At 39.9% G+C, this 26060-nt stretch overlaps 1 protein-coding gene across 1 annotated transcript in view; it reads left to right on the forward strand.

Annotated features, from left to right (window-relative positions):
• Window positions 1-25463, forward strand: part of ARL8A (ARF like GTPase 8A) — a 42521-nt gene extending 17058 nt beyond the window's left edge. The window contains exons 2-7 of the mRNA XM_083360581.1: window positions 2714-2794; window positions 3863-3936; window positions 12372-12465; window positions 14237-14304; window positions 23058-23128; window positions 23554-25463. Of these exons, the coding sequence (XP_083216707.1) occupies window positions 2714-2794; window positions 3863-3936; window positions 12372-12465; window positions 14237-14304; window positions 23058-23128; window positions 23554-23603 (438 nt within the window). The 3' untranslated portion in view covers window positions 23604-25463. The remainder of the gene's footprint in view (window positions 1-2713; window positions 2795-3862; window positions 3937-12371; window positions 12466-14236; window positions 14305-23057; window positions 23129-23553) is intronic.
• Window positions 25464-26060: the final 597 nt, after the last annotated feature.

The raw sequence follows: 26060 nt of genomic DNA on the forward strand, positions 1-26060 counted from the left end.
CTCTCTCTCTCTCTCTCTCTCTCTCTCTGTGTGTGTGTGTGTGTGTGTAACTAAACTGAAGATGTGAAGAGCAATAGTGTCTATTTTTTTCTTGCACCTTTATCTCTTATCCTTTCTCTGATGGGGCTCTTCTTTGACATTGGCTGAAGGTTTGAACAATTTTACAGTTAAGTGATGGAGATGAATTTTTCTGTAAGTTCAGCTCCCAGTGGTTATCTGTCATCTTATAATATTCTTCATCTATCTTTTTTTTCCTTTTACCATCAGGTAAATCCTCATTACTTACATAATTATTTAGTAACAGGAAAAATTGTCAGGTCCTTTTTCCAATACAGTGAAATGTTTCTGAGCTATTGCAAAACAAATGTTAGAATCATTTGTTTTCTTCCTCTGATTTATGGAAGCCCCATGAATTCTGGCTCAAGGCCTCTTGCATTATGATTAGCTTGGGAAACAAACCATCATAAATATATGTCAAGGATGAATGGATTTTAGTACTGGAACAATATACTGAAAGGCAACTTTTTGGATATATCAAAAGACAGGAATGCAAGTTGTAACAGTGCTGTGTTAGAGCCTAAAATAGTCAGCTATCTAGCCTAATTGTGTACATGTTGCTGATGCTGAAGGAAATCAGACTATGTTGAGGCAATATACAAGTCTCTGATGAGAACATGGAGCTTCTTTTGATTAAGTCTTAGATTGTAGAGAGCCATTCTTGCTTATCACATCTATGGTTTCTTCAAGAAATTCAAAAAGATAGTCCCTGTTGTAAAGATCTAGTACAGGCATGTCAAACAGCTGGCTCACGGGCTGGATGTGTCACACCGAAACCGCGCCCACCTCATTGCCGGCAATGGGGGAAAAGTCGTGATACGTTGTGCGATGTCATGTCACGTGCCTGATCTAGTAGCTTCTCTTAAAAACAGTTTAAGAGCCTTGCTGTCCTCTAAACATCCTAAGATTTGCTCCCAGCTCTGAAGCCCAGTTTATTTATTAGATTGATATCCCTGCTTTCATTCAGGAACTCAAGGCAATATACTGCATGTAATGATCCTTCTTCCAGTTTTTCCACAAAGCACCCTATGAGGTAGGGTGGATTGAGAGAGAGAGACTGGTTCAAAATCATCCACTCAAGTTAAGAGTGGTCTGAAATTTGGGTCTTTTGTCTTTCTAGTCTAACATTTTAACTATTGTTGCGCACTGGATTGGGGAAGATTGCCTTAAATTTTCACTTAATGTTTTTCAAATATATAACTTTTATATCTTTTAAAGACTTGTTTATCGCCTCTGTTGGGAATCTAATTAATAATATAAATTTTCTACTGTGCAGTATTGATGGTCTGTGTCAGAAAAAAAAAAGTTGGACAGAAAAATGAGGATATTTGAATCTATTGCTTAAGTCAAACCTTACCATTGTTGGAAAAACAAGGTCTGGAGTAGCATGTTGCATTAAAATCCCAGTGCAGTGTGAGCTTGCGGGCCTATTGATGCAGCTTTTGAGCAGTCTATTATTATCTCTCTGGCAAGATCAGGATATGCCTTTTAAAATGAAAAGCTGAGGGAGAAAACACAGAGACTGAGAATCATGGAAGATTTGCTGATGTGCCAAATCTTTAAAAGCCAGAGGCTAAAAGCTCTCCATTTTTAAATCAGAGTTAGATAAATTCATTGCTGACACTTAGATATACTTGCAAGATTCTTAAATCTCTGCTACCAAATTTAAAATGATAAATGTTTAAATGATGATCATTTTAAAATTGTAAATTATTAAAAGACAAGAGCAGTGGGTAGATAAAATTAATTTCTAAGATTATTCTGAGACAAATGTTGCAAGATACCGGTATATGGAACACAGATCCAGGACAACTCAAGTAACAATAAGCAAAAAAATAAATAAATCTTTTCATCTGAAATTGTTCAGTTTTATACTTTCTGGATTCCAGAGTACATAATACATATTTATGCACTTTTTTCTCTTTTGTTTGGAAAAAAAATCACAATAATAAATAATCAGATAAATAAGCATATTTTAATAAATTCTATTTCACTTAAATGAAAATTTACTATTACTACGTAAGTTACTATGTTTTGTGCTATATTTTATCTGTGGATTAGTTCAGTTGATTTCTATCAGATAAACATAAAATACTTCCAATTGTCATTTTCAATTAGGCTGCAGTCTGATACGGATTATATTTTGTACACTTTCTAAAACCCAACATGGAAATGACAAATGAGTTTACATTCCTATACAACTTATGAGTATTAGTTGCAATTTTAATTATAGTTGTATGCTAAAATAGACTGTATAACAGCAGTCTAACAGGTTTTTTTAAAAAAATTAAGGACACCCAAGTGCTAGATATTAAAATGAACACCTGGGGTACCAGTGGGATTCAGTGGATCTACTTGAGAATCGTCTGTGGTCTATCCATATTGACAGATGGGGTAGCTTTTACTTCATGTCTTTGAGACTGCTTTTTCTCCTTTCTCTTCCTCTTCCTCCCTTCCTGAATGGGATTGTTGTTTGATAAGTTGATCATCTAAAAAAAAAAGTTGCAGTCATTGCAATCTAGAAATTAAAATCCCTTTCAGTCCTTTGATTTCTATTATATCTCCCCCTGTTGTAAGAATGGAGCTGTCGAAAAGCTAAACAGAAAGCTAGACATTTCTAATGAATGACTAATCTTTTTTAAAAAATTTTGTTTAGTCTGGACAGTTCAATGAAGATATGATCCCAACCGTGGGCTTCAACATGAGGAAAATCACCAAGGGAAATGTAACTATAAAGGTAAGATACAAAATACCCTGACTAGATTTCAAACATAGTGTTTGGGGTACTCTAGATTGTGGCCATCCAGGCAGATCAACAAATTAAATCTAATTAACAGAAATTAAAATTGTATCTGCTTCTTTCACATATGAAGTCATGCTGGCTGTTAGATGCTGAAATAAGCTGACTCTCCTTTCTTTGGATGCCTTGATAGATGTTGTGAAAATTGATTCCGGAAGGCATGCTGTGAAAGGCTCACTTTTTAGATGATTATGCAACAGGAACCTTTCTGTAGATGAAGGCACTGTGACTTCTTAAAAGCAGGACAGGAGCATAGAAAGGGAATATTACCGAAATGTTGGGCTACTTTCAGTTGGGTTCAGATGGAGGAAGTGGGTTTTCAGAGCACAGTGGTTTTAGTGCTTCTTACAGCTTGTTTATGGTCTGTACTATTCTCGGAGACTGCAACATGAGTGCTGTATGCTGTTTGTGAGCCAAGGATTCCCAACTCTGGAGGCTTAAGTCAGCTAAAATAAAGGCAGATTGGTTGACATTTGTTTATTAAGGCAATTTTTTTCTGTAGATTATATAGATGATTTATTATCCAGCTTTTTAGGAAAAGATAGGACTTCAGTGGGAATTTGAAAAGAAGTGTTAGCAACGTATCAATAGTTGGTATAGACATATTAAAGTGATGAGAAAAAATATGAATATGTTAATTTAGTGCATATATTTCCTGTCATTTCAGTCTTTTTGGATATATATTTTAATGCATATTAATAGTTTGAAGTATGAAGAATTTTGCATGTTTTGTGAATGTGAAAACATTTCTCGGTAGGATCTAGAATTGCAGCTGAGGAATCCATTTTCTGGGATATCTTGATAATCCTCCAGCTTTATTTTCCTTAGCTATAAGTGAATGTGGCCCATGAAGTACCGGTAAGTGGGGAGAATTGTATTTAGAAAATTATTTAGAAAATAGAATATGCATGTAGAGTATTGCATATGGAAGTCATGGATAAATCTATTTTTAAGGCCTCAACATCCTCCTCTTTTCGTATCCTTTTTGCTTCTCTCTCTTTATAGCTCTGGGACATTGGAGGTCAACCTCGTTTTCGTAGCATGTGGGAGAGATATTGCCGTGGTGTTAGTGCAATAGTGTAAGTAATTCTTGTCTGCATACTAAATAATAATAATTAATAATAATAATAATAATAATAATAATAATAATAATAATAATAATAATAATAATAATACGACTTGCCTGTGTCCAAAAAGTTGTGGGAATATAGGGTGGAAAAAGTTGTCGAGAATGAGAGGGTGAAGATCTTGTGGGACTTCCGAATACAGACAGATCACCATTTGGAACACAACACGCCAGATATCACAGTCATAGAGAATCGAAGCGTACACTTGATTGATATTGCTGTACGAGGAGATGCCAGAGTCGAAGAAAAAGAACTGGAAAAAAATTACGAAATACCGCGACCTGGCCATCGAAACTGCACGATTATGGATGAAACGTGTAACAGTGATACCCATTGTCATCGGGGCACTGGGAACTATGTCCAAAAACTTTGCAAAATACATCAAGAAATTGCAGCTTCCTGCAATAACTCCAGCAAAGCTACAAAAAACTGCGTTACTCGGAACATCTTACATTTTAAGGAGATACTTGGTTGATACCTAGGATGCTGGCAGCAACCCGTGTCAACCATTAGTGCCAGTCAATTTGAGTGTTCAGTTGACTGAGTTTCATACTTTATGAATAAAAGTTTTTTATAATAATAATAAATAACAACAACAACAACAACATAATGAACTTGGAAGGGACCTTGGAGGTCATCTAGTCCAACCCCCTGCTCGGGCAGGAAACCCTATACCATTTCAGACAAATGGCTGTCCAGTCTGTTCTTAAAAACTTCCAGTGTTGGAGCATTGACCACTTCTGGAGGCAGATTGTTCCACTGATTAATTAATTAATACCATTACTAAGGGAATGGTAAGTAAGATATGCTTGATGCTTCCTTATGGAGGGGCAGGAATAATACACAAAGAAGGATGGAAACTTGCAGTTAGTTCTAACTCTTTAATTATAGTATAGCTAAGTGCAAGTCAGGCATCATAGCAAACTTTTGCCTCCTCTCATTACAGCTGTGGATAGGGGGCTTTTCCTTGATTTATCCAGTATGCTAGTTATGCCCTTTCCTGGACCATGAATCTCTTCTCATAGTCACTCAGATTCTAGTTATCTCACATGTAAACAATTGCAATACACTCAATAATGGAAGAGTGGAAGACAGCTTGGAAACTGTCTGGTGCAGGTAGTTACAGAGGCATTTTTTTCACATCTGTGTAATACCTTTGCTGCACAGACTGCACTGGTTACCAGGAAGCTTCTGGATACAATTCAAGGTATCTTTAAAGGGCCTGGATGAGAGACTATCCTTTTCCCATTGCTTTAGCCTCCCCAGGCAGATCTGACAAAATTGGCATAATGCAAGTCCTATAGTTAAAATAATGTCATTAAATGGACTTGTGGCACCTGCCCTGTGGAAAAGTTAACTGCCCTTCAGGTTTAAATCACCCCAACCATGCCATTGTTTAAACCAGGGCTTTTGAACCAGTGGTACGGGCACCAGCTGTGGTACACTGGCACTTGGCAGGTGGTACGCAACCATCCTAGAAAAGTGGTAGTGGGGGAGGGGAATGAGCTTAATCGGTGGCAGCACCGCACAAGCCTGAGCAAGAGATGGCTGGAGCTGCACGGCTGTCAGGGCTCAGTGGAAGTGCCATGATCAGCACTTTTTCAGGACTGTCAAGGCTCAGTGGAAGCGCCAGGATTAGTGCCAGGCTCCAGCTGGAGCTCGGCACTGATCCTGGCACTTCTGCTGAGCCCAGAAGAAGTGCCCATCAGCTGGAATGTTGCAGCATCTCCAGGGTCTTATGATTTACATTCAGATGCTTGGCAACTGATTCATATTTATGACGGTCACAGTGTCCCAGGGTCATGTGAAGTGACCAAAACCTGCTGCAACCACCCAGCAGATGGGGAATAAAAACCAAACACCCCACCCACCCCACCCCCACTGCCAATCCTCAACAGAAATGTTCACAATGAAAACCTCGGACAGGAGGAAGAGTGCCGCTGGCCGGGCAGGCAGGTGTCTTGCTCGGCTGTGGCTTGGAGGGCACTTGTTTCAGTGCCATTATAACTTCGAACAGTCACTAAGCAAACTGTTGTAAGTCGAGGACTACCTGTATTTCATCACTTTTTTCCCTTTTTTTTGGTCATCACGTTTTTGACACCTTGCTAGGTGACTGGTGGTACTTGGATGTTGCCATATACTAAAAGTGGTACAGTGGGTGAAAAGGTTGAAAAGCCCTGGTTTAAACAGCCCTGGAAGACTTGGCCTTTCTGCTAATCACTAGGTCATGAAATGTGTCCATTGTGGAAATTTAATATATTGTTAATTTAATTCATAGATTATCATCTTCTGTTTGTATTGTATTAATTATTTTATTCTGTATGCTACACAGAATTGGTATGGGTTGAGTGGCCTAGAAATCTGATTAATAAATGAATACATAAATAAACTCTGTTCAGAAGCAAAAGTTGTCAGCTTGTCATTTATCTTCCACTGTGTTTCAGAGTTGTAGCATGAGAGCAATAACCAGGCCTTGTTTCTTGATGCAAAGTCTTTTCTCATGCTACAAGTGCTTGATTGGCCAACAACAACAGTCATCCAAATTCTTAATCCTTGTCTTTAATTACAGGTAGTCCTCGAGTTACGAGTGTAATGGAACCTGCCCATTCCACTCGTAACTTGAAAACTCGGGGTGAATCTCGTATCTCGAATGAGATCACTCCCTTGCTCATTAAGATGATCTGGGTGGCAGCAGCCTGGAAAAGGCCTCCAAAGCCTGGATCGATCTTCCGGAGGTCTGCAGAAGCGTCCCCCGGCCTCAGATCTGGGCGGCAGTGGCTTGGAAAAGACCTCCGGCGTCTGGATCCAGCCTCTGGAGACACACAGAAGTGGCCCCCAGCTTCAGTTCTCTGTTGCAGAGAACAGAGGCCTAAAGTACTGTGAGATCACGCAAGATCAGTAGCGTGAGATCTCGCCCCACTGATTTCACGTGATCTTGCATTACTTTAGGCCTCCATTCTCTGTGAACGCACCGAAGGCCTGGAGCAGCCAAGAAAGCGAAGGATCTCTCGATCTTCGCAGGGTGAGTATTGAAGGCCTGATGTCTAGACAGACCCGGGGCGGGGCCAGAAACTAGAGATCAATTCATTCAGAAATTCAGATGATTTTTTTCTGAAGAAAACACAAAATTGATTCAGATTTCACACATACCGATAGTTCTCAGGTGCAGCCATTCATTCTGCAACCATTTGAACTTACAATGGTGCTTAATGAATGGTAATTTTAAGTGATCCTCAAAAGTTCTGGTCGTTGCAGTGCCCCTGCAGTCAAAATTTGGGGACATCAAAGTGAGGTGCTCTCTATCAATGGGTGAGGCAGGAGAGGTGGCAGCGGTTCCCCAGGTGAAGGTGGCAGCTGTGCAGGAGATGCTGTTTGGAGTTGAGGCAGCAGAAGGGTGACGACTTCCAGGAGTCACAGTGTACACTCTGCAGTTTTTGTGGTAAGAGGACCAGCTTGCAGGTTTCAGTGGGGGATAAAGTAAACCCAGCACTGACAAAGCCCTTTGCTCACTCTTGCCCCAGCTTTCTCCCTGGAAAGCCTTGGCAGCGCTTCTGGAGGACTGTTCTGCGGAGGCATCATGACTCTTTGGGGACACTGCCAGGGCTGGGTGGCTGAGTGCAGAGCAGTCAAAAGGCCAGAGATGGGGGGAGATAAGCAAGAGGGGAGTGTTGAAGCACATGCAGTGGTTGTAAATGTGGATGGATTGCCAAACGCCTGAAGTTTGATCATGTGACTCCCCCCCCCAACCCCCGGTCAAGCTGTACAGGACAAGCTAGTGGGCTAATGCCTCCTTAAGTAACACCAGCTACCTGCAATTAGTGCAGGTTCGAGTCCCACCAGGCTCAAGGTTGACTCAGCCTTCCATCCTTCCAAGGTAGGTAAAATAAGGACCCAGATTGTTGGGGGCAATAAGCTGACTTTGTAAAAATGCCACGGGGGGGGGGGGCGAAAGCCCTAATAATAAGCAGGCATATACATAGAATGAAGGCTATTGCTAAGCACATTGATTTGTGCTTTAGATTGTAAGCCGCCATGGGTCTTCAGAGAAGGGTGGGATATAAATGGGATAAAAAAAAAACTTCAAATGGTTGCTGGATGAGTTGTCATTAAGTGAGGACTACTTACATTCCACTTTCCATATCAACTATTTTTAATGTCTTTTCTGCAAGCAAATTCTGTTTGTCAATGTTGAGATATTTTGAGTGAATTAAATGATACTAATGTTGAAAATGTTCTTTGCACTAGTTGTATGCTTAGTAATAATAGACCTTGGAATAATATAGGAGTCTGTTCTTAAGTCTTTCAAGTCTCATTCTGATATAACTGCTAGATTTTTCTCATATACATACATAGTGATATCCATTGACACACCACAAAGGCATCAAGTAGAAGTATAATAAAGATATAACATAACATTGTGCATGTTATGGTAACATATATCACATATAGTGAATAATGTGCATTATTTTGGCCAGTAATATTTGTGTTCTTTATAGGACATTTTTTATGGAATCCTAATATTTAACTCTAAGCTCCCATAATTCAGAATATTCTTGTAACCATTGGATGTATTTTCTTATCTTTACCGTTCTTGTGTCATGCATAAAGAAACCACTTTTGTATTGGAATACTTTGACACAAAGAGTTGTTTATACGCTATTAAGAGGCATTACTTCTGCAGGAGAGAAACTTCAGGCTTCCATTTAATTCAAGATCTAATGATAGGTTATAGGGCCAAGTTCTTACAGGCCACTGCAGATTTTACCATTTCAGAAAAATTCTCTTGTTTTGTTCCTTTTAATGCTATTTTTCATAAAACCTCATTGATTCTTATGGTAGGCGGCCAGAACAACTTTATTCTGTTTTTTTTTTTTGGGGGGGGGGGGGAGAAAGTAGCTAATGAAGTTCTCTTTCCAAGATTCAGTGCAAGGTTCCATGTAGTTCTCAAATCCTCTACTTCAGACCTGTCAAGCATTTCTAGAATCTAGAATCTTTCCAGCCTACTTTTTTTACAGCACTAGAATCTTCATCAATACTGTATTATGATAATCAAAAATTGTAGGGCAGAATTAATAGCTTTTTCCTGTGATCTGTTACCCAATGTCTTTAACTGAAAACATTGTGCCATGGAGTTGTGATTCTTCCTCAGATTATATTTGCAAAAGGTATACTTTGCTCTGGTTTCAACATCTTATTTTTAGAAAAGGGGAATTGTTTGCACAGATGTATACCCAGTTCAATAATATAAGTAGCTTTAAAAAGATAAAATATGTGCTTGGGAGGTAGACGCTATCAGAGTTTGCATTTTTCAAAAACTTATTGAGCAACTTCAGTTCCAAAGACATGTAACTTAGATTCTTGTTTCCTAATTCTTGGGATAACTCCTGGGGTTTTCATTAAAGAGCTAATTAGGAAATTAGGATTGGCAGATGGGAAGCAATTGTTTCATGCCAAGGCTGAATCAAAGGGTCCAAATATATACGCTGAAATTATGAAGAATTTTTGAAAACTTAGGTTTATACTTGTTCATCCGAATTTAGGAAAAAAAAATAATGTTTTCTAATTTTTGACAGAGATTGGAATTAGAGGAAAAGCCATTGTTGAATCTCAGTCCAGATAAAGCGGAATTGTGTTTTCTTTATGTACGAATGCTTATAGTAGGGCTGTGCTGCCTTCCAAATTCAGAGCCAGTATATCTTTTCTAAGATTGCATTTCATTTGTAGAGGGCAGCCAGGTTCTCTTAGGAAAGATACAGATGTGTTAAAAAGTTCCAGATAGATGACATTTGAGCGTTTTCACATATTCCAAAGCACTTTTTCCCTTCATATTCAAAAAGCTACAAACACACACACACACACACACACACACACACACACGATTAATCTCTTCAGAATAATACTGTAGGAATGGTCAGCTATCCAGCTTTTTCTGCCTCTCTTCTATTAGCCTGCTAGATGGGAAGGAAGGAGAGATATGGGGGGAAATGATGTAGTCCCATAAAGAGTTGGCATTTGTTTCTTCCCTGCATTCCCATGGATTACTTCTAATTATCTCTGAAAGACTTCTTTGTCAGAAACATGTATTGCTATTCGTTCATGTGATGTTTTATATCAGCATTCCCTAATCAAGACATCCTTCATGTACGACAATTTTAATTCACACTATTTTCAACTATAGTAATGCTGACAGGAATTCTATGAATTGAAATCCATATAACTGAACAATATCCAGTTCAAGACTACCCTTTTGTGAAGCTGCATCTTTACCCATAGTCCTTCTACTTAACCCTTGCTTGTCTTTCCCCTTATCAGTGAGTGCAACCTCCAGTAGCGGCCAATCCTTCTATTGCTTCTGCAGATTTATGTGCTGGATTAGCTCTGTTTTGCCTGTGCCTCGCTTTCCATATAGGCAAGCTAGTAGGTAGCATTCTGTGCCCTTGTCCACTTATTGGCTAATGTTACAAAATACTCCACTATCCCCTTGCTGTCAAGTAAATGAGCTGAATCTGGATTCTGAGTCAAACTGAGTTTTGGTTCCTGATGCAATAGACATTAGTATACAGTATGTGGCACTGTATAAAAATAACATATTCAAGAAGATACATTCTGCATGCTAAGTATTATACGGCTAAGCCTAAAGATACATTTGGTATGTAGCATATTCTTTGATATTAATACTGATAGTTTATATATCTTTATTTCTGAAAATGTCTTGGTATCTGTTTTCTTTAGATCAGATTTTGGGCTACTACTCAACTGGGTTGAGTTCACCTTTGTTGAAAATGTTGTACTGTATATTGTACTTCGGTTGGATTTTTACTTATTGAATTCTGCTTGAATACTCTATAACATGTTTTTCTATATCATAAAAAGTGAATCTAGAAAATCTGCAGACATTTATTTGCTTCCTGCTGTTTTTTTTTAATGGAACTAGCCTAGCACATTTTGTTTAGTGAATAATTGAACATAAAGGTAAGTTTGCCTGTGGTGAATGAAATTGCTGTGTGCAACCAACAGTTAGATTAACTGACTGTTGAATTACCCAAGACCCTATCAGTTTCCTTTGGGGTTGTTGGTGGCTGCAATTCTGAAGAGAGTCGTGAATCAGAATGATCCAATGAAGGTAGAAAGATGGGCAAATTCAGGAAACTGTTAAGATGTAGTAAGAGTTGAAGCCTAAATAATGGCAAAAGTTTTGTTTTTTTGGAAGTTTAAGGTAAAGGTAAAGGTTCCCCCGCGCATGCGCGCTAGTCGTTTTCCGACTCTAGGGGCCGGTGCTCATCTCCATTTCAAAGCCGAAGAGCCAGCGCTTGTCCGAGGACGTCTCCATGGTCATGTGGCCGGCATGACTAGACGCCAAAGGCGCATGGAACGCTGTTACCTTCCCACCGGAGTGGTCCCTATTTTTCTACTTGCGTTTTTACGTGCTTTCGAACTGCTAGGTTGGCAGAAGCTGGGACGAGTAACAGGCGCTCACTCTGCTATGCGGCGCTCGGGATTCGACCCGCCAAACTGCCGACCTTCTGATCGACAAGCTCAGCGTCCTAACCCACTGAGCCACTGCGTCCCTGGAAGTTTAAGAAGCTGATAATAAATGACTCTTAGAATTCAAAATTTCATCTATATTGAATGTATCTATAAACAGAATCAATAGTTTAAAATCTTGCCTTCATTCTCTGCTGTTATTTTTTTCCTAACCCTTAAGAACTCTAATATCTTTAGTAATTTCTTACTAAGATGTGACTAAGAATCTCTGACAAATATCCTGTCTACACCGTATAGCTCTTTTGTGTCATTTGCACTTTTTAATGAAAGAAATCTTCAAATGGATATGAATATAGATTATACAAACCTGTCCAACAGTAGAGTTGTGCATGCTTTAGAAAAGATTGAGAAGGAAGTGCTTTCTGATCTTGCATGAGTACAACACTTCTCTCTTATTCATTCAACAAGTTCTATTTTTTCCCTATGCTGCTGTTTTAAGAATGGGCTTCTTAAAGCCGTGATGGGAGACTGGCTGCTTTGATAAATAGCAGAGAGGTGTTGTGTGAGGTCTGAAGCATGTCTAATATATTCCTTTCAAAGTATGTTCAACCCTGCCTAAGCACTTCTACACACAAAATGAAGCCTGCAGTGCATATTTGTAGCACTAGAATCCCAGTATCTCTAGGAGAGTAAGTACTTCCTAAGGTATGGACAGAAACATGTGAATAAAGATGTTGACCAAATCCAAAGTTTTGCAACCAGTCAGTTAATGAGACTAATCTTGTTTGGTGGGGGCTGGTTAGCTAATGTTGTATTAGGCTCCTACGTAGTATCTTAGGCTGTCGTCTGCAACTGCTTCTGTCACCTTTCCAGCTCAGTAGTAATGTGCTGTTTCATTCTAGATATATGGTAGATGCTGCAGATCAGGAGAAGATTGAAGCTTCAAAGAATGAACTGCACAACTTGCTTGATAAACCACAACTCCAAGGCATTCCTGTAAGTTGATCCAGTTCTGGAAAGGCTAAACATATACAAGTTAATCCATATCCATATTCATCTCAATGTAATTTATTCTCAGAAACTATAGGACTAGATTTTGGAACCAACTATTTCTCATTTTCATGACTTTTCCACATGGTGCTGAGATATTTCTTTCTAGGATGTGTAAGTTTTTATGGAAGGACTGTATTGGAAAAGTAAGTAAAGGGCGGAATCTACTTCTATAACATTGCAGGAGATAGGTGTAACCCTCTTGTTTGGAATGCGAAAAAGAAAAATATTACATAATTAGCTCCTAGAAAGTAAGGCTGAAGTTTTATAATGTAAATAATACTTAGTTTTTAGCGCATCCACAGTTAGATATTTTCTCAAGTCAAGCTCAGCTTCTGATGGCCGTATAAATCTAATTGTGTAGTTTTCTTGACAATAGTAACGAAAGAGCTTGCTATTTTTTTCTTCCAGAATGTTTTTATTTTTTCCATTTTAGCCTATAGCTCTGGAACTTTCTGATGGTCTCCCATCCAAGAGCCTGACACAGAGCCAGAGTTGGTAGGTGCTCCCACTGGCTACTGTTCAGATGGAAGATAGAAATAACACACTGTATTATTGCACACACTGTAAAGACACACACACACACTGCTCAAAAAAATAAAGGGAACACAAGATAAGACATCCTACTATACATTGTGTTGTTTAAGTGTTCCCTTTATTTTTTTGAGCAGTGTGTGTGTGTGTGTATGTATGTATGTATATGTGTGTGTGTATATATATGTGTGTGTGTGTGTGTGTGTGTGTGTGTGCGCAACTGAGTGTTTCTACCTTCCATGAATTAAAATCCTTTCCTCAGGTTTTTCATTTTTTTTAGACAATGAAATAGCTGATTTGAGGCAAAAATGTAAATATGTAACACATATTTGCAGTTTCACTCCTTTCTTTAAACCAGCTTTTACACACAAATGCACTATGCTGCTTTTTAAAAGATCTGTAATTTCCATTGCTTGCAAGTGGAAGTATGGTCTTTAGCAAAATAAATGGGAGGTAGAGGTCTTTATGAGAGAATTTCATGGTCCAAATCTTAATGAGAATAGCTCCTGAAAATTAGGAAGTCAAGAATTGTGTAGGGTCCAGTTAATATTTTAAAAGAAAAAACAGTTATCAATCAGCATGTTGCCATTTGAACTGGCCCATAGGGAGCATTGCCAAGGGTGAAGTAATTGCAAAGAAAAGCAGATACTCTTTTGGGTAGCTAGGTTTTAATAGCATATCTGGACACTAGACAACTTTCTGTTTGTTGGTTACAAAAGATGTATTGGCTACCCCCAGGGAATACATTTAAAGGTTAATCAAATACCCTCTATGAGTATTTGATTTTTCCCATGAATGTCTTTCCAAGTGAACCCTTAAATTATTTTACATGGCTAATATTGTTATTCATATCTGCATTTAGACTTAAAGCAATGCAGTGTTTTGCTTCTTTTATATATGGCTTTATAAAGTTCATATAGCATTTTAGAAATTGGTATTTTAAATATTTGTAGAGACAGCTTTCCTATTATCTTTTTCTCTTTCAAGCCAAATTGTGTTTTTCCCAACTTCATGCTTGGCAGACTTTCCCTGGATTATAAAGGAAATTCTTGAATTCAGAAAGTGTATTGAAAACACTGGTGCACAAGATATATCTTGTTTGAACAATGGAGCCACTTCAGACTGTTCCATAGCTCTTTGCAGCTTGCACGTATTAAGAGCACTGCCCTATTCTCTTTTGAAGGTCTTAGTTCTTGGGAACAAGCGAGATCTGGCTGGTGCCTTGGATGAGAAAGAGCTCATTGAAAAAATGTAAGTGTTTCTTGTTGTCTTCAATATCTACAGTTTGGCTGGAGTCTCTCCATTACAGCAATAACTTGATTTTAGCTTCTTGGAAATCACATCTGGATATATTCAGCATGATTATGCAATATAATATTTTTATATAAAAGGCATAATAAAAATATAATAATAATAATAATAATAATAATAATAATAATAATAATAATAATAATAATAATAATAATAATAATAATCATAATAATATAACACCAGTTATGGTATTATAAAATTACACTGCTTATAGGCCACCCATCCTCACCAGTCTAAAAGATATAAACAATATGAACATAAAATGCCTTCTGCATTTCATGTGGTGGTGCCTGTGCTCTGGAATAGTATTTCCCAGAAATCTGTGTATCTCCTGATGATGTTCCATGACATCATTGAAAACTTGACTAGATATTGGGGCAGGGTAGTGGATAAGTTCCTGTACGTTTTGTGCGGCATGTGTTATATGGTCTTTCTGGATGCATATCAGTTATTTTCATTGTTCTTTTGGGCAGACCAGGATCTGGACTTTTATATTTTTTTATTATGTACCTGGAGTAAGGTGTACTTTAAATCAATGTAAGTAATAGCATAAAATTAAAAATATCCACAGATACATGCCAGCAGTTCGGGTCAAAGAGCACCCTCCTCTTCTGCAAAAATGAACAAGTAGGTCTTTAAAGCTTTCCTGAAGTCTTGCCCATTGATCATGATAGCCTTCTGAACCATGTCTCTTTTGTAGTGTTTCCTCCTTCAGAATGATTGGTTCCATTTGGTGGCAGGGGAGAGATCTACCCCTTCCCACTAAGAGGGAGTTCCAAAGAGTGGAGGTAACTACTGAGAACATCTGCTTCTGAGGCTCCGTTATGTGACAATCCCATATAGATAGGATTTGAAGCAAATGGCTCTATTTGATCTGGTTGTGTAGGCAACTTCCATAGTGTTATCTGTTTGGCCTAGAAACATAATATGTGACTAGATATCTTCAGCATAATGATGATACCATAACCCATAACAGAAGATGACTTCCTTCAGCAGTTTTATAAGAGTTATTAAAAAGGAGTGGATAGAAGAGATATCCCTGAGACACTCCACAAAGAGTTCTGTGGGTAGATCTTCCTCTGCCATCAAATGGAACCTATCCTTCCGGAAGGAGGAACCACTGCAGAACAGAGATGGTTCAGAAGACTATCATGGTCAATGGTATCAAAAGAGCGCTGAGAATTCAAGGAGGATTATAAAGTACAGATCCTGGTCTATCTAAAAGTCATCCACAAGCCCAGAGTTTACGTGCTGTATTCTGGCTTGAACTTTGACAAATATGAGTCCATGTCTATTGCCTCTAGGTTCCTTTGCAGCTGTAGGAAAACCACTTTTTCCACAATATTTCAGGGGGGAAAAGAGAGGAAACAGGTCTATAACAATCCAACATTGAACTGACCAAAGTTTTCTGACTGCGGTCTGACTGCTGCCTCTTACAGATATGAGGGAAACATATTCTCAGACAAATATTGATCCAACCCACCACCTCATGTAAGGCCATGACCAACCATAAGGGAAAGAGATACAACTGAGAGTAGCAAAGCTAACATTGCAATTTCATGAAGACATACAGTCTCAAAATGATTCCATAAAATTTCACAAGACGAGGTCATAATCATCTGCATTGGCATTGTCAATAGTGTGAACATCCTGACTGACAGATGCTGTGAAAACTTCACAGAGTCCTTTCAGATGGACTTTGTGAACATTCTTCCCTAAAAAAGGGAACAGGTCATCTTAAAAAGGATCAAGGAATAGCATTTGGCGGATGCAATAAGAGTTACTTTTTGCACTGCTTGAATTACCACTGTATGAGCATTAACTTGAGCTTCTGCTAGTGTTGTGTCAGACTCAAGATGGATCTTCATTTAATAATATTCCAGGCATCTCCTCTGGCACTCATTTCTTAAACTCTTCAGTAAAGTAAGGGCTGCAAAATGTATGTGCAGACAGGAGACGGCTGCTCATCCTTTTATATCTTTGGGCAACCAAAGCCTTAGCTGAGTTGTCTGCCAGAATCTTGGGAAACTCCCAAAGAGTCTTGAAAACTGGCAGACCAATCTAATACAGTAAGTTCTTTCCCACCACAGTGGGTGGGTTGCATTGTAGAAAAAACCCCTATCTAGGGAGATACAAACTAGGTTTGCCCTTTCATTAATAATGAAATCATGGATGAGGAAGATTACTATAGAGAGATATCATTAAATTGCAGCAGTTGGAGCCCTGAGCTCCTGGTATGAAAACTGAAAGCTGGAAGAGGGAATCCCAAAAAAAATTCTATATGTCAAACATGTGTTTCCTGAATGTGGTCCATTCTCAGTCTCCTACCATATGTTCATTGCTCATCATTCCATTCCTTCAAAATTCCCCCTAACCTTCTTAACCAGCACCTTCCACTGTCCAATAAGAAGCTGAACCTAATGTAAGGACTTTCAACAAAGATCTTTAGGCTTATATGACTTTCAGGCATTTCCCTCAACAAACTACTGCCTATAAAACATTCAATATACTACCCTGGTCCTCATTCATAGAATAGCCCAGTTGCCCCAAAGATAAAACCCAACAGCTTCTTTGTTCTCTTTGCCAAAAAGGGCTTCTAGGGGATTGATGCTGAGGAGGTTCAGCAACCACACTTCTCAGTCCAGGTGATGGTGAAAGGACTAAGCTATTGGGGCAGGGGAGCAGATACTTCCAAACTGATCTTTGGAACAGCCAGATACACAAAACATCTGGGCAGCAAAGTCCAGGTAGAGAGCCCATGAACTGGAAACAGCTTCATATCCTTAGTTTCAAATCTCCTAGTACACGGCCAACACCTACCTTGAAGGTCCTCTCTGCCCCTGCTGCTAGCTTGTTCAGGTTTCCACAAAATAGACACGCTGTCAAAATGGCAATTGCCAACATCAAATACTAGTGTCTGAAATCAACTGGCAATCAAGACAAGATCCACAAGTACTAGCAAGATCCATGCTTTAACTTGCAGCATTGCATTCCTTTCTAATGATCAGCCAGCAGGGCCTGAGCAGACTAGTGCTCCATACTTGCTATAGTGGAAAACAAACTAGAAGAAATTAACAAAATTATTTCCACAAAACACAAAGTAATAAAAAATAGGAAAAAGAAAAGGAACACATAAATTGCATGTGTCCACACACACACAAGTAACAGATTTTAAACAATAAAATCAAATCTTGTCTTTACAGAATCATATTGATTAATCAGTATTTCCATTGTGTTAATAACAAACCAGTTGAAAGACTGAGTGAGCCATGTCTTCAGTCCAGATTTTAAGTCTCTAGTAGCAATTTCTTTCCAAGAAAACAAAATCATGTTCATGACTCTACTTTAAGCTTGATAAATCCAAAGTTCTTCATAAACTAATAATTTCTGAGTTTTCAGTATATCACAATTTCTTTATTTTTTTAATCTTCAATCATTTTAATGATGAGTATCAGCCTTAAATCAGGACAATTAGAGTAGGCCACCCAAAGTCACTGTTAGTTGGGTAGTCATATAAATCATCTTAATAAAAAAATAAAGCTCCAAATCTCTTTAAGCTTCACTTTTATTGGTGGGATTTTTGAAGAAATGTGGAGCATACCACAAATTGCTCCACTCCTGTATATTTTATTGGTGCAGTCTTGTGTATTTTATTGCTGAATGTTTCTTCTTTTTCTCACACCAGAGCAATTTATTAAGCAGCCTTTGCTTTGAGTTTCAGGTTAATCAACACACATACTTCTTTTTTCCCCACTATTGCAGTATCTTCTTTTTTATCCAGTATGATACTCCCAGTTTTCTCTTTACCATCAATGTTCTCCCACCTGGAAAGTAATTATTTTCATTGCCAGAATGTTCCTAGCAATGAAAGAGGGAAATCTGCTTCTAAGGACATTCAGGCCTAATATCCAATGGGCCGGCAGTATTTCTAAGACTTCTACCTTGTTGAACATCTGAAGTAGAGTATATGATACTGAAGCTTGCCAAGGCATTTATTCCTGAACTTGTACAAGTCTAACTAACTTGATTTATGGACTGTATTTTTAGGTGTACATTTGCTATTTAGATTACTTGCTTTTACAGAGGTGCTATGAATTAATGCCCCTCATTGTTGAGAATCTTGGTTATAAAAGAAAACTTAATTCATTACATGTTACATCTCTTAATGGAATTCCAAAGAGGAATCATTTTAGTTTGCTATAGAAAAGGCAGCATAGAATTTAATGGCATTTTAAAGCTTGCCAGTTGTATTTGATATTATATTGTCATTTGCATATGGTAGTGGTAATGAATAAATTGTGTAATAATTTTGTTTTAGGGAAGATATTATATGAATTTGCAAATCCTCTGAGGCCTTGGAGATTGCTATGTTCAAATATAGTGTAGTTTATTGATAATACATTGGAATTTTTTTAGCCAGGAAAGCAGGTAACAGTAAATAAGATTGAATCAGTTTCTCTTCTGGGGTACTATCCCATGAATCCATATGATGATGATGGTAGTGATGAATCTCAGGAAGAGCAAAAGGCTTTGGGAATAAGAGCACAGGAAGCATTGCTGAGTATCAGCTATTTGCTTCTGAACTGAAATAACTGGAAAAGAACATAGTGACAAAACATGTTGTGCACCACATTGTTTCAAGCATTGAGAAAACATAGAATCGTAGGGCTGGAAGGGATCTTGGAGGTCTTCTAGTCCAGCCCCCTGCCCATTGCAGGAGACCTTATACCATCCCGGACAAATGGATGTCCAGTCTTTTCTTGAAAACCTCCAGAGATGGAGCACCCACAACTCCAGGAGGCAAGCTGTTCCATTGACTAATTGTTCTTACTGTCCGAAATTTTATCCTTAGTCCTTAGCATATTTCAAGACAAATTACAGAGTTACAGCCCCCCACAGTTTTTATTTTCAACAGATGGTTTTGCAATTCCTATGGGATTAAAAGCCATCTTGGAAATCAAAATGCAATTGGATATTGTATTATTTGAACACTGATAATAGGGTTTCTGCTTCTTTGGATTCTATGTTCTATTGTTATAGATAGAACAATACAGAAATACTTATTGAGAAAATTACAGTCCACGGATAGACCTGGAAATAAAAGCACTATGAACCCATATTGGATTACAGAACTGCAGTTTAACTGAAAGAAACCAACATACTCTTAGTTTTTCACTGCCTTTGCCACATGATGGCACCATAGGCAGGCAAGTATTTTTCATTTCTCCTTTTTCCCCTGATAGGCTGAACAATATTGTGGGCAGAGTTCACATATTTCAGGAATTGTTTTTATAGTAATATTTTCTGCTAAAAGACTCAAGAAAGCAAGGACTCATTCAAGGACTCATTCAAAAAAAAAATAGAAGGGAATTATGAGAGGGGAAGAAATATCCTCGGCCAAGTTCTGTCTGTGAAGGATCCTGTGAGGGATTCTGCTGTCCTTAATCATTTTCCAACTTCCCTGTAAAGATGATTTTGAAACCTGTTCCTTTGCACTTTTCAACATCCTGCAATAAGAAACTAATACTTTTCTGTAAAGGTGGTGTAAGCTAAGATGACTATATCTGAAGGAGCCCATAATCTTATGCAGATCTTCATAGGCAAGTGAGAGGCCAAATCTTCCCTACTTTTTTTTACCCCTCTCTTGGCAAGTGAGTTTGGGCAGTGAATGATGAGTACTATTATGTGCCAGTGCCATTAGTATTTTTGGACAGAAGTAGCAACCATTTTTCTTCCAGCTCTTGAGAAGAGGCTGAGGTGAGAGAGATAACAGGGGCTAATGTGTACTATTTTTTTATTTTTTTTTTAAATTGAATTTCTATACCGCCCTTCTCCCAAAGGATTCAGGGCAGTGTACAGGGCAATAAAAGCATTACATACAAAAGTTAAAATAAAATTAAATTAATTAAGCCCTAACAATAAATGATTAAAAATACCCCAACCTTTAAACCAGGCCAGCCTGTTCAAATAAATAGGTTTTCAGATCACAGCGGAAAGAGCGAAGGTCGGGAGCCATCTGGAGCTCAACCGGTAATTGATTCCAAAGGGCTGGCGCGCCCACAGAGAATGCTGTCCCCCTGGGGGCCGCAAGCCGACACTCTCTTACCGATGGCACCCTGAGGAGGCCCTCTCTGTGGGAGCGCACAGGACGAAGGGAAGATGACGCCGGCAGCAGGTGCTCCCGTAAGTAATCTGGACCCATGCCATTTAGGGCTTTATAGGTAATCACCACCACCTTGAATCTCACCCAGAGGGCAACTGGAAGCCAATGCAGCTTGCGGAGAAGAGGTGTTACATGGGAGTATCGGGAGACCCCCATCACAACTCGCATGGCCGCATTCTGCACCAGCTGAAGCCTCCGAGTGGTCCTTAAGGGCAGCCCCATGTACAGCCCCATGTACAGTAGTCTATACGAGAGGTCACAAGCGCATGAGTGACTCTACGCAGGGCATCCTGGTCCAGATAGGGTCGCAACTGGTGCATCAGGCGAACCTGGGCAAAAGCCCCCCTGGTCACAGCTCCTACATGGTCTTCCAAACTGAGCTGTGAATCCAGGAGGTCACCCAAGTTGCGAGCCCTATCTACGGGGGGGTAACACCTCACCCCCCCATGGTTAAAGATGGAATGAACTGAATTTCCCGAGATGCCGGAACGTACAACCACTCAGTCTTGTCGGGATTGAGCCGAAGCCTGTTCCTCCCCATCCAGACCCGAACCGCCTCTAGGCAATGGGACATCACATCGAGGGCATCACTGGGGTGGTTTGGGGTAGAGATGAAAAGCTGGGTATCATCGGCGTACTGATGATACCCCACTCCAAAACCACAAATGATCTCACCCAGTGGCTTCATATAGATGTTGAACAGGAGAGGCGAGAGGACCGACCCCTGAGGAACTCCACAAACGAGAGGCCTCGAGGCCGATCTCTGCCCTCCTGTCAGCACCGACTGTGAACGTCCCAGGAGGTAGGAGGAGAACCACTGGAGAACAGTGCCCCCTACTCCCAACCCCCTGAGGTGTCGCAGTAAGATACCATGGTCGATGGTATCGAAAGCCGCTGAGAGGTATATAATAGGACTAGGACAGAGGAACAACCCCTGTCCTGAGCCCGCCAGAGATCATTCACCAGCGCGACCAATGCTGTCTCCGTGCTGTACCCGGGCCTAAAGCCCGATTGGTACGGGTCCAGATAATCCGCTTCCTCCAGGAACAGAGGGAGCTGATGCGCCACCACGCTCTCAACAACCTTCGCAAGAAAGAGAAGGTTGGAGACCGGATGATAGTTGTTCAACATAGCCGGGTCCAGGGCAGGCTTCTTGAGGAGGGGCCTCACCACCGCCTCCTTCAAGGCGGCACAGAAGGTACCCTCCCTCAAAGAAGCAGTTATTACTGCCTGGAGCCAGCCTCGTGTCCCCTCCCGAGCTGCATACACAAGCCAGGAGGGGCACGGGTCCAATAAACACGTGGTGGAACTCAGTCTCCTCATGATCTTGTCCACCTCTTCCGGGGTCACAGGATCGAATTCATTCCAGATAACATTCCCAAGACCGCTCGTCTCCCCCCCATCAGTCTCTGCCCAGTCAGAATCCAGACCGGCCTGAATCTGAGCGATTTTATCCGTCAAATGCTGGCTAAACTCCTCATCCCGCCCCTGCAAGGGCTCCTCCCTCTGGGGTGATGGCACATGTGCCCACAGGGACGGCTCTGTGTGCCACCTGTGGCATGCCTGCCATAGGTTCTCCACCATGGGTCTAGAATTTGGGGGTATTTTGATCTCACAGTTTCTAATAGATCCCAGCCTTCCTCAAGCTTTGAATATAGGCTACAAATGTTCACTACCAGCTTTCCAACTTCACACCTTCAAAGTTAAGAAAGGGTTGACTATTCACCAGAAGGCAGTATCATATTTGCTCTGTTGTTCAAAATCTATGGATGCTTATTTATAAGAAGAAACTGTCAAGTTGCTTACACACATAGGCTCATAGGCTTTTCTTGAATAGCACATAGCAGAGTTCATGTTAGTCCTATCTAATTGTTGGGTGGACCTTTCTACAGCATATTTTAATCAGGTATGGCTGTCAGAGCTAATTTAGGCAGTCTGTTCCATACGCATATGGTAATGAGATCATGTTTTTAACCATATCAATAGTGTGCAAATGTGAAAACCTTCTCACTTGTCTGCTTCTGGAACACATTGCCAGTTGACAGTTGTCAATCTTCAACATTTAAGAGCTTTCTATAGTATTGTTATCCATTTGTTGCACTTTAGTAATGGAAACTATTATATTTATTTTTATTATTGATTTTTCCTCATACTTTATCCTGGAAATCAAGTTAAAATGGCTTTTATTTTTAAAGCTGCCAGGATCTTGTAAAAGCTTGCACGAAGCCTATGTGAATAATACCTGACTCTTATATGCCTAAATCCGATTGGCTGTGGGATAACATTCCCGAAATTTTAGGAGACCCAGAGTGGGTAGAGATGATAAATGAGGATGGCAGGATCTCATGAGTAGGTGAGGTCATCGTTCAAAAGGAAAAATTCTGAACTCATCCTCTTTTCATTATGTTTGAAGCTGCAGGTTGCTGGGACACATTTTATCACTCTTTTTGGCTGGCAGTGTTCCTTTTGTGTGAGTTGTCTTTTTCTTTTTTAAGACTTCTGATCTTTTGTGCCGTTACTTCTCTTTCAGGAACTTGTCCGCCATCCAGGACCGCGAGATCTGTTGCTATTCAATCTCTTGCAAAGAAAAAGACAACATTGGTAAGCTGGAAAAGAAAAGGCTGGGAAAGATTAAAAGGTCAGGGTATGTAACAACTCAAATGTTGTTCTGATGAGGGTTGAATCTGCAGCAAAATCTTATTTGAGGAGAGACCCAGTTGCTGGCTTTGCCCATAACGTGGTCAGCTGAGCTCCAAAGTCAGTTTTATTATGAGGGTTCTGTGTGCCTTTGGGGTTTCCATTCATTTCATAGTTGGAAGTGGGAAGAGTTTGGTCACATCACCCTTTGTCCTCTATCAGTTCTGTTGGGGTGCAAGACTGAATCAGCCAACATTTGAGAAAAGATCTAGCTTTTAGCTGGGCAGGCAATCTGCACGTTTTATTTTACCTCCAGGTAAGCAGAAGAAAGCTTAGCATATCATCCTTTCCTTCTCGATGGTCATAAATTGTTACCTTCTCTTTGACAGATATCACCCTACAGTGGCTTATTCAGCATTCAAAGTCCCGGCGAAGCTGAGAGCTCTTTGTCCAAGTTTTGGATCGGGAAGATGCGATTGTAAAAGCCAGGCGCACCTCCTCCTTTCTCTTTTCCCATCTCCTGCTCTTTCCATCCCTCTTGCCCACTTCTTTTTCCCTAGATGGGTATTTTTAGGGGACACCAGAACCCTCTTCTGCTGAGATTGAACTCCTGTTTTTATTATAAAGAAACTGCCCCCTCCTCTCTTTTGCTCCTTACTCTGATTTTGGCACTGTTCTGTTGTTGTCAGTGTGTGTACAGTATATATATATATATAAATATATGTATATATATTTTAATTTTTTAATTTAAGCAATTATACTGTTACAAAATGGGGCCTGTCAGCTGTCAAGGGGGCAGCAGCTAATGGATGGGGTGGGAAAGCAACAAATGCAGTATTGGGGATGTCACAAGCAGCCACAGAACAAGTGGGATCCGGCTGGGTACAGAGCATAACTTTGGGTGATACTTTCCCTGCAAGATAACTCTCTCCTTCCATCTTTCACACTTCTTTTGTCCTTCTGTATATGGCATGATTAATGGGGGGGAGGCATCCCCAGGACAGCCTCCTAGAGCAGTATTCGCATTTAATCAGTCTGTGCAAGACTTTAGGGACGAGCCAATGCAAGTTTTTTTTTTTCCTTTGCCACTAAATCATTGGAAACAATGGCCAGTTTGGTTGTTTTCCAGCAGGCAGGAGGCGCAGCTCTTTGATCTGAGCTTTAAATCTCATTCACCTTGCACTTGAAGATACAGTACACTATCTCTTGCTGCTGCTGTGTTTCAGAACCATACCTGATATATGCTGGATGCACTCCCTCTCTTTGAAAACCTGTAAGGCAGCTTTCTTTGCAAGGATCAGGATAGTTCCCTGAATGGAAGTAAGCAGTGCATGGTATGCGTCCTGTAACTATGCAGATGACCTAGAATTCTGGTGTACTGCCAAAATGACTAGGTTTGGACCGCCAGCATTCACTGAGTCCATGTTTTAGACTGTCTCCTCCCTCAGACCTTTGTGGATTGTTGAGGAACAGAATGACTTATGCAAAGGTTCCATTCAAAAGCCTTTGGAGCAAGACAGAGTTCACAGGATGGTTCACTCAAAGCACAGACCTTAATTGAATTCTAGAGCAGAAAAGGTATGTAGAAAAGGCTATCTTTGCTCAGAGCTCAAGATGAAGCTGTAAGAGCCAGGACTCTTTCTCGGTGTCCTTTAAGCTTACATCCCTCCTCCTCCTTCCACCAATGCACGCAGAGGTATGGAAACTTTGCTTCTCAAACTTAGGGGTGAAGGTTTAGGATAACAGAGTAGAAGAGGGAATTTCATTCTGTGGGTTTTGTGTAAGAAATCCCTTGGATTATAGCGTGCTTGGGTATCTGGCAAAGGCCATGATATTCCCGGCTAAGGGAGGTCAGACTAAGCTCCTGCTCCTACGTCTCCTCTTGACTCACTCTAGGACTTAAAAGCAGCTGCAGAGAACTTCAGGAAGTAAAGCTATGGAAAATATTTAAAGATGCGATAAGCTAATACTGTTTCTTGTAAAGATAGTCGATGCTGGTGGGTGGCTATATCTCTCTCTGCCCCATGTAAGCTATGGACAAGTGTACAGTCGCAGGGCCCCATCCTGCCACGAGCTGCTTCCCTCAAGAGGGGAGGGTGCTTTCTGATTTCATTTTTTTTTCTTTTCTCCCCGTTTTCACCAAACTGCACATGGAAGCATTTTACTTTTTTAATTTAATCAATTGTATAGTGTCATTTATTCCTTTTTTAAAATACATTTTTGGCTCATACTTTGACCTTATCTGGAAAACAAATCTTGTAACAGTACTTTTTTGGCTCAAAATAACAATAAATTAACAATTTTATGTTGGTGGTGGTTGCACTGTTACCTTTTTTCTTCGGGTGGTTTGTCCATACTTCCTTTTCCATGCTGTATCCAAAGATTTTATTCTGAGGGCTTTTTCCCTATTGTGGAAGAGCAAAAAACCCTCCATTGTCTTGAAAACAGAGACCACAATAATAAATAAAGGAGTGTGTTACAAATGTCATTCTAGAAAGGTTAGGAAGGATTACCAAGCTAAACCTCGCCTGGTATCATACTTCTGATAAAGATATGAGGCTCTTCTTTTTGGGATAGCTTCAGTGAGACTTCTGCAACAGAATATTCTTCAGGTCGATCAGACTATGATTCCCATTATTCTTAGCTAACATTCTCAATGACTGTGGAAATAGTAGGCGAATAAATCTGATGTTAAGAAACAGATGTTTAGCAGAAACAGCAAGAGCATATTTGAGCCAATTAATAAATGGCTTCTTACTTGGTGATCAGGCATTGCTGTTATCTTAGATGTTTTCGCCATTTTGCCAGAAATTTGTGTTCCTTTAGACAACACAGTAGTGTAGCTCTATTTCTAGCATATAACGTAACTTTTTTCTTATACAACAAAACTGACTGG

Source organism: Vipera ursinii, assembly GCF_947247035.1.
Source record: "Vipera ursinii genome assembly, chromosome: 3".
NCBI classification, from domain to species: Eukaryota; Metazoa; Chordata; class Lepidosauria; order Squamata; family Viperidae; genus Vipera; species Vipera ursinii.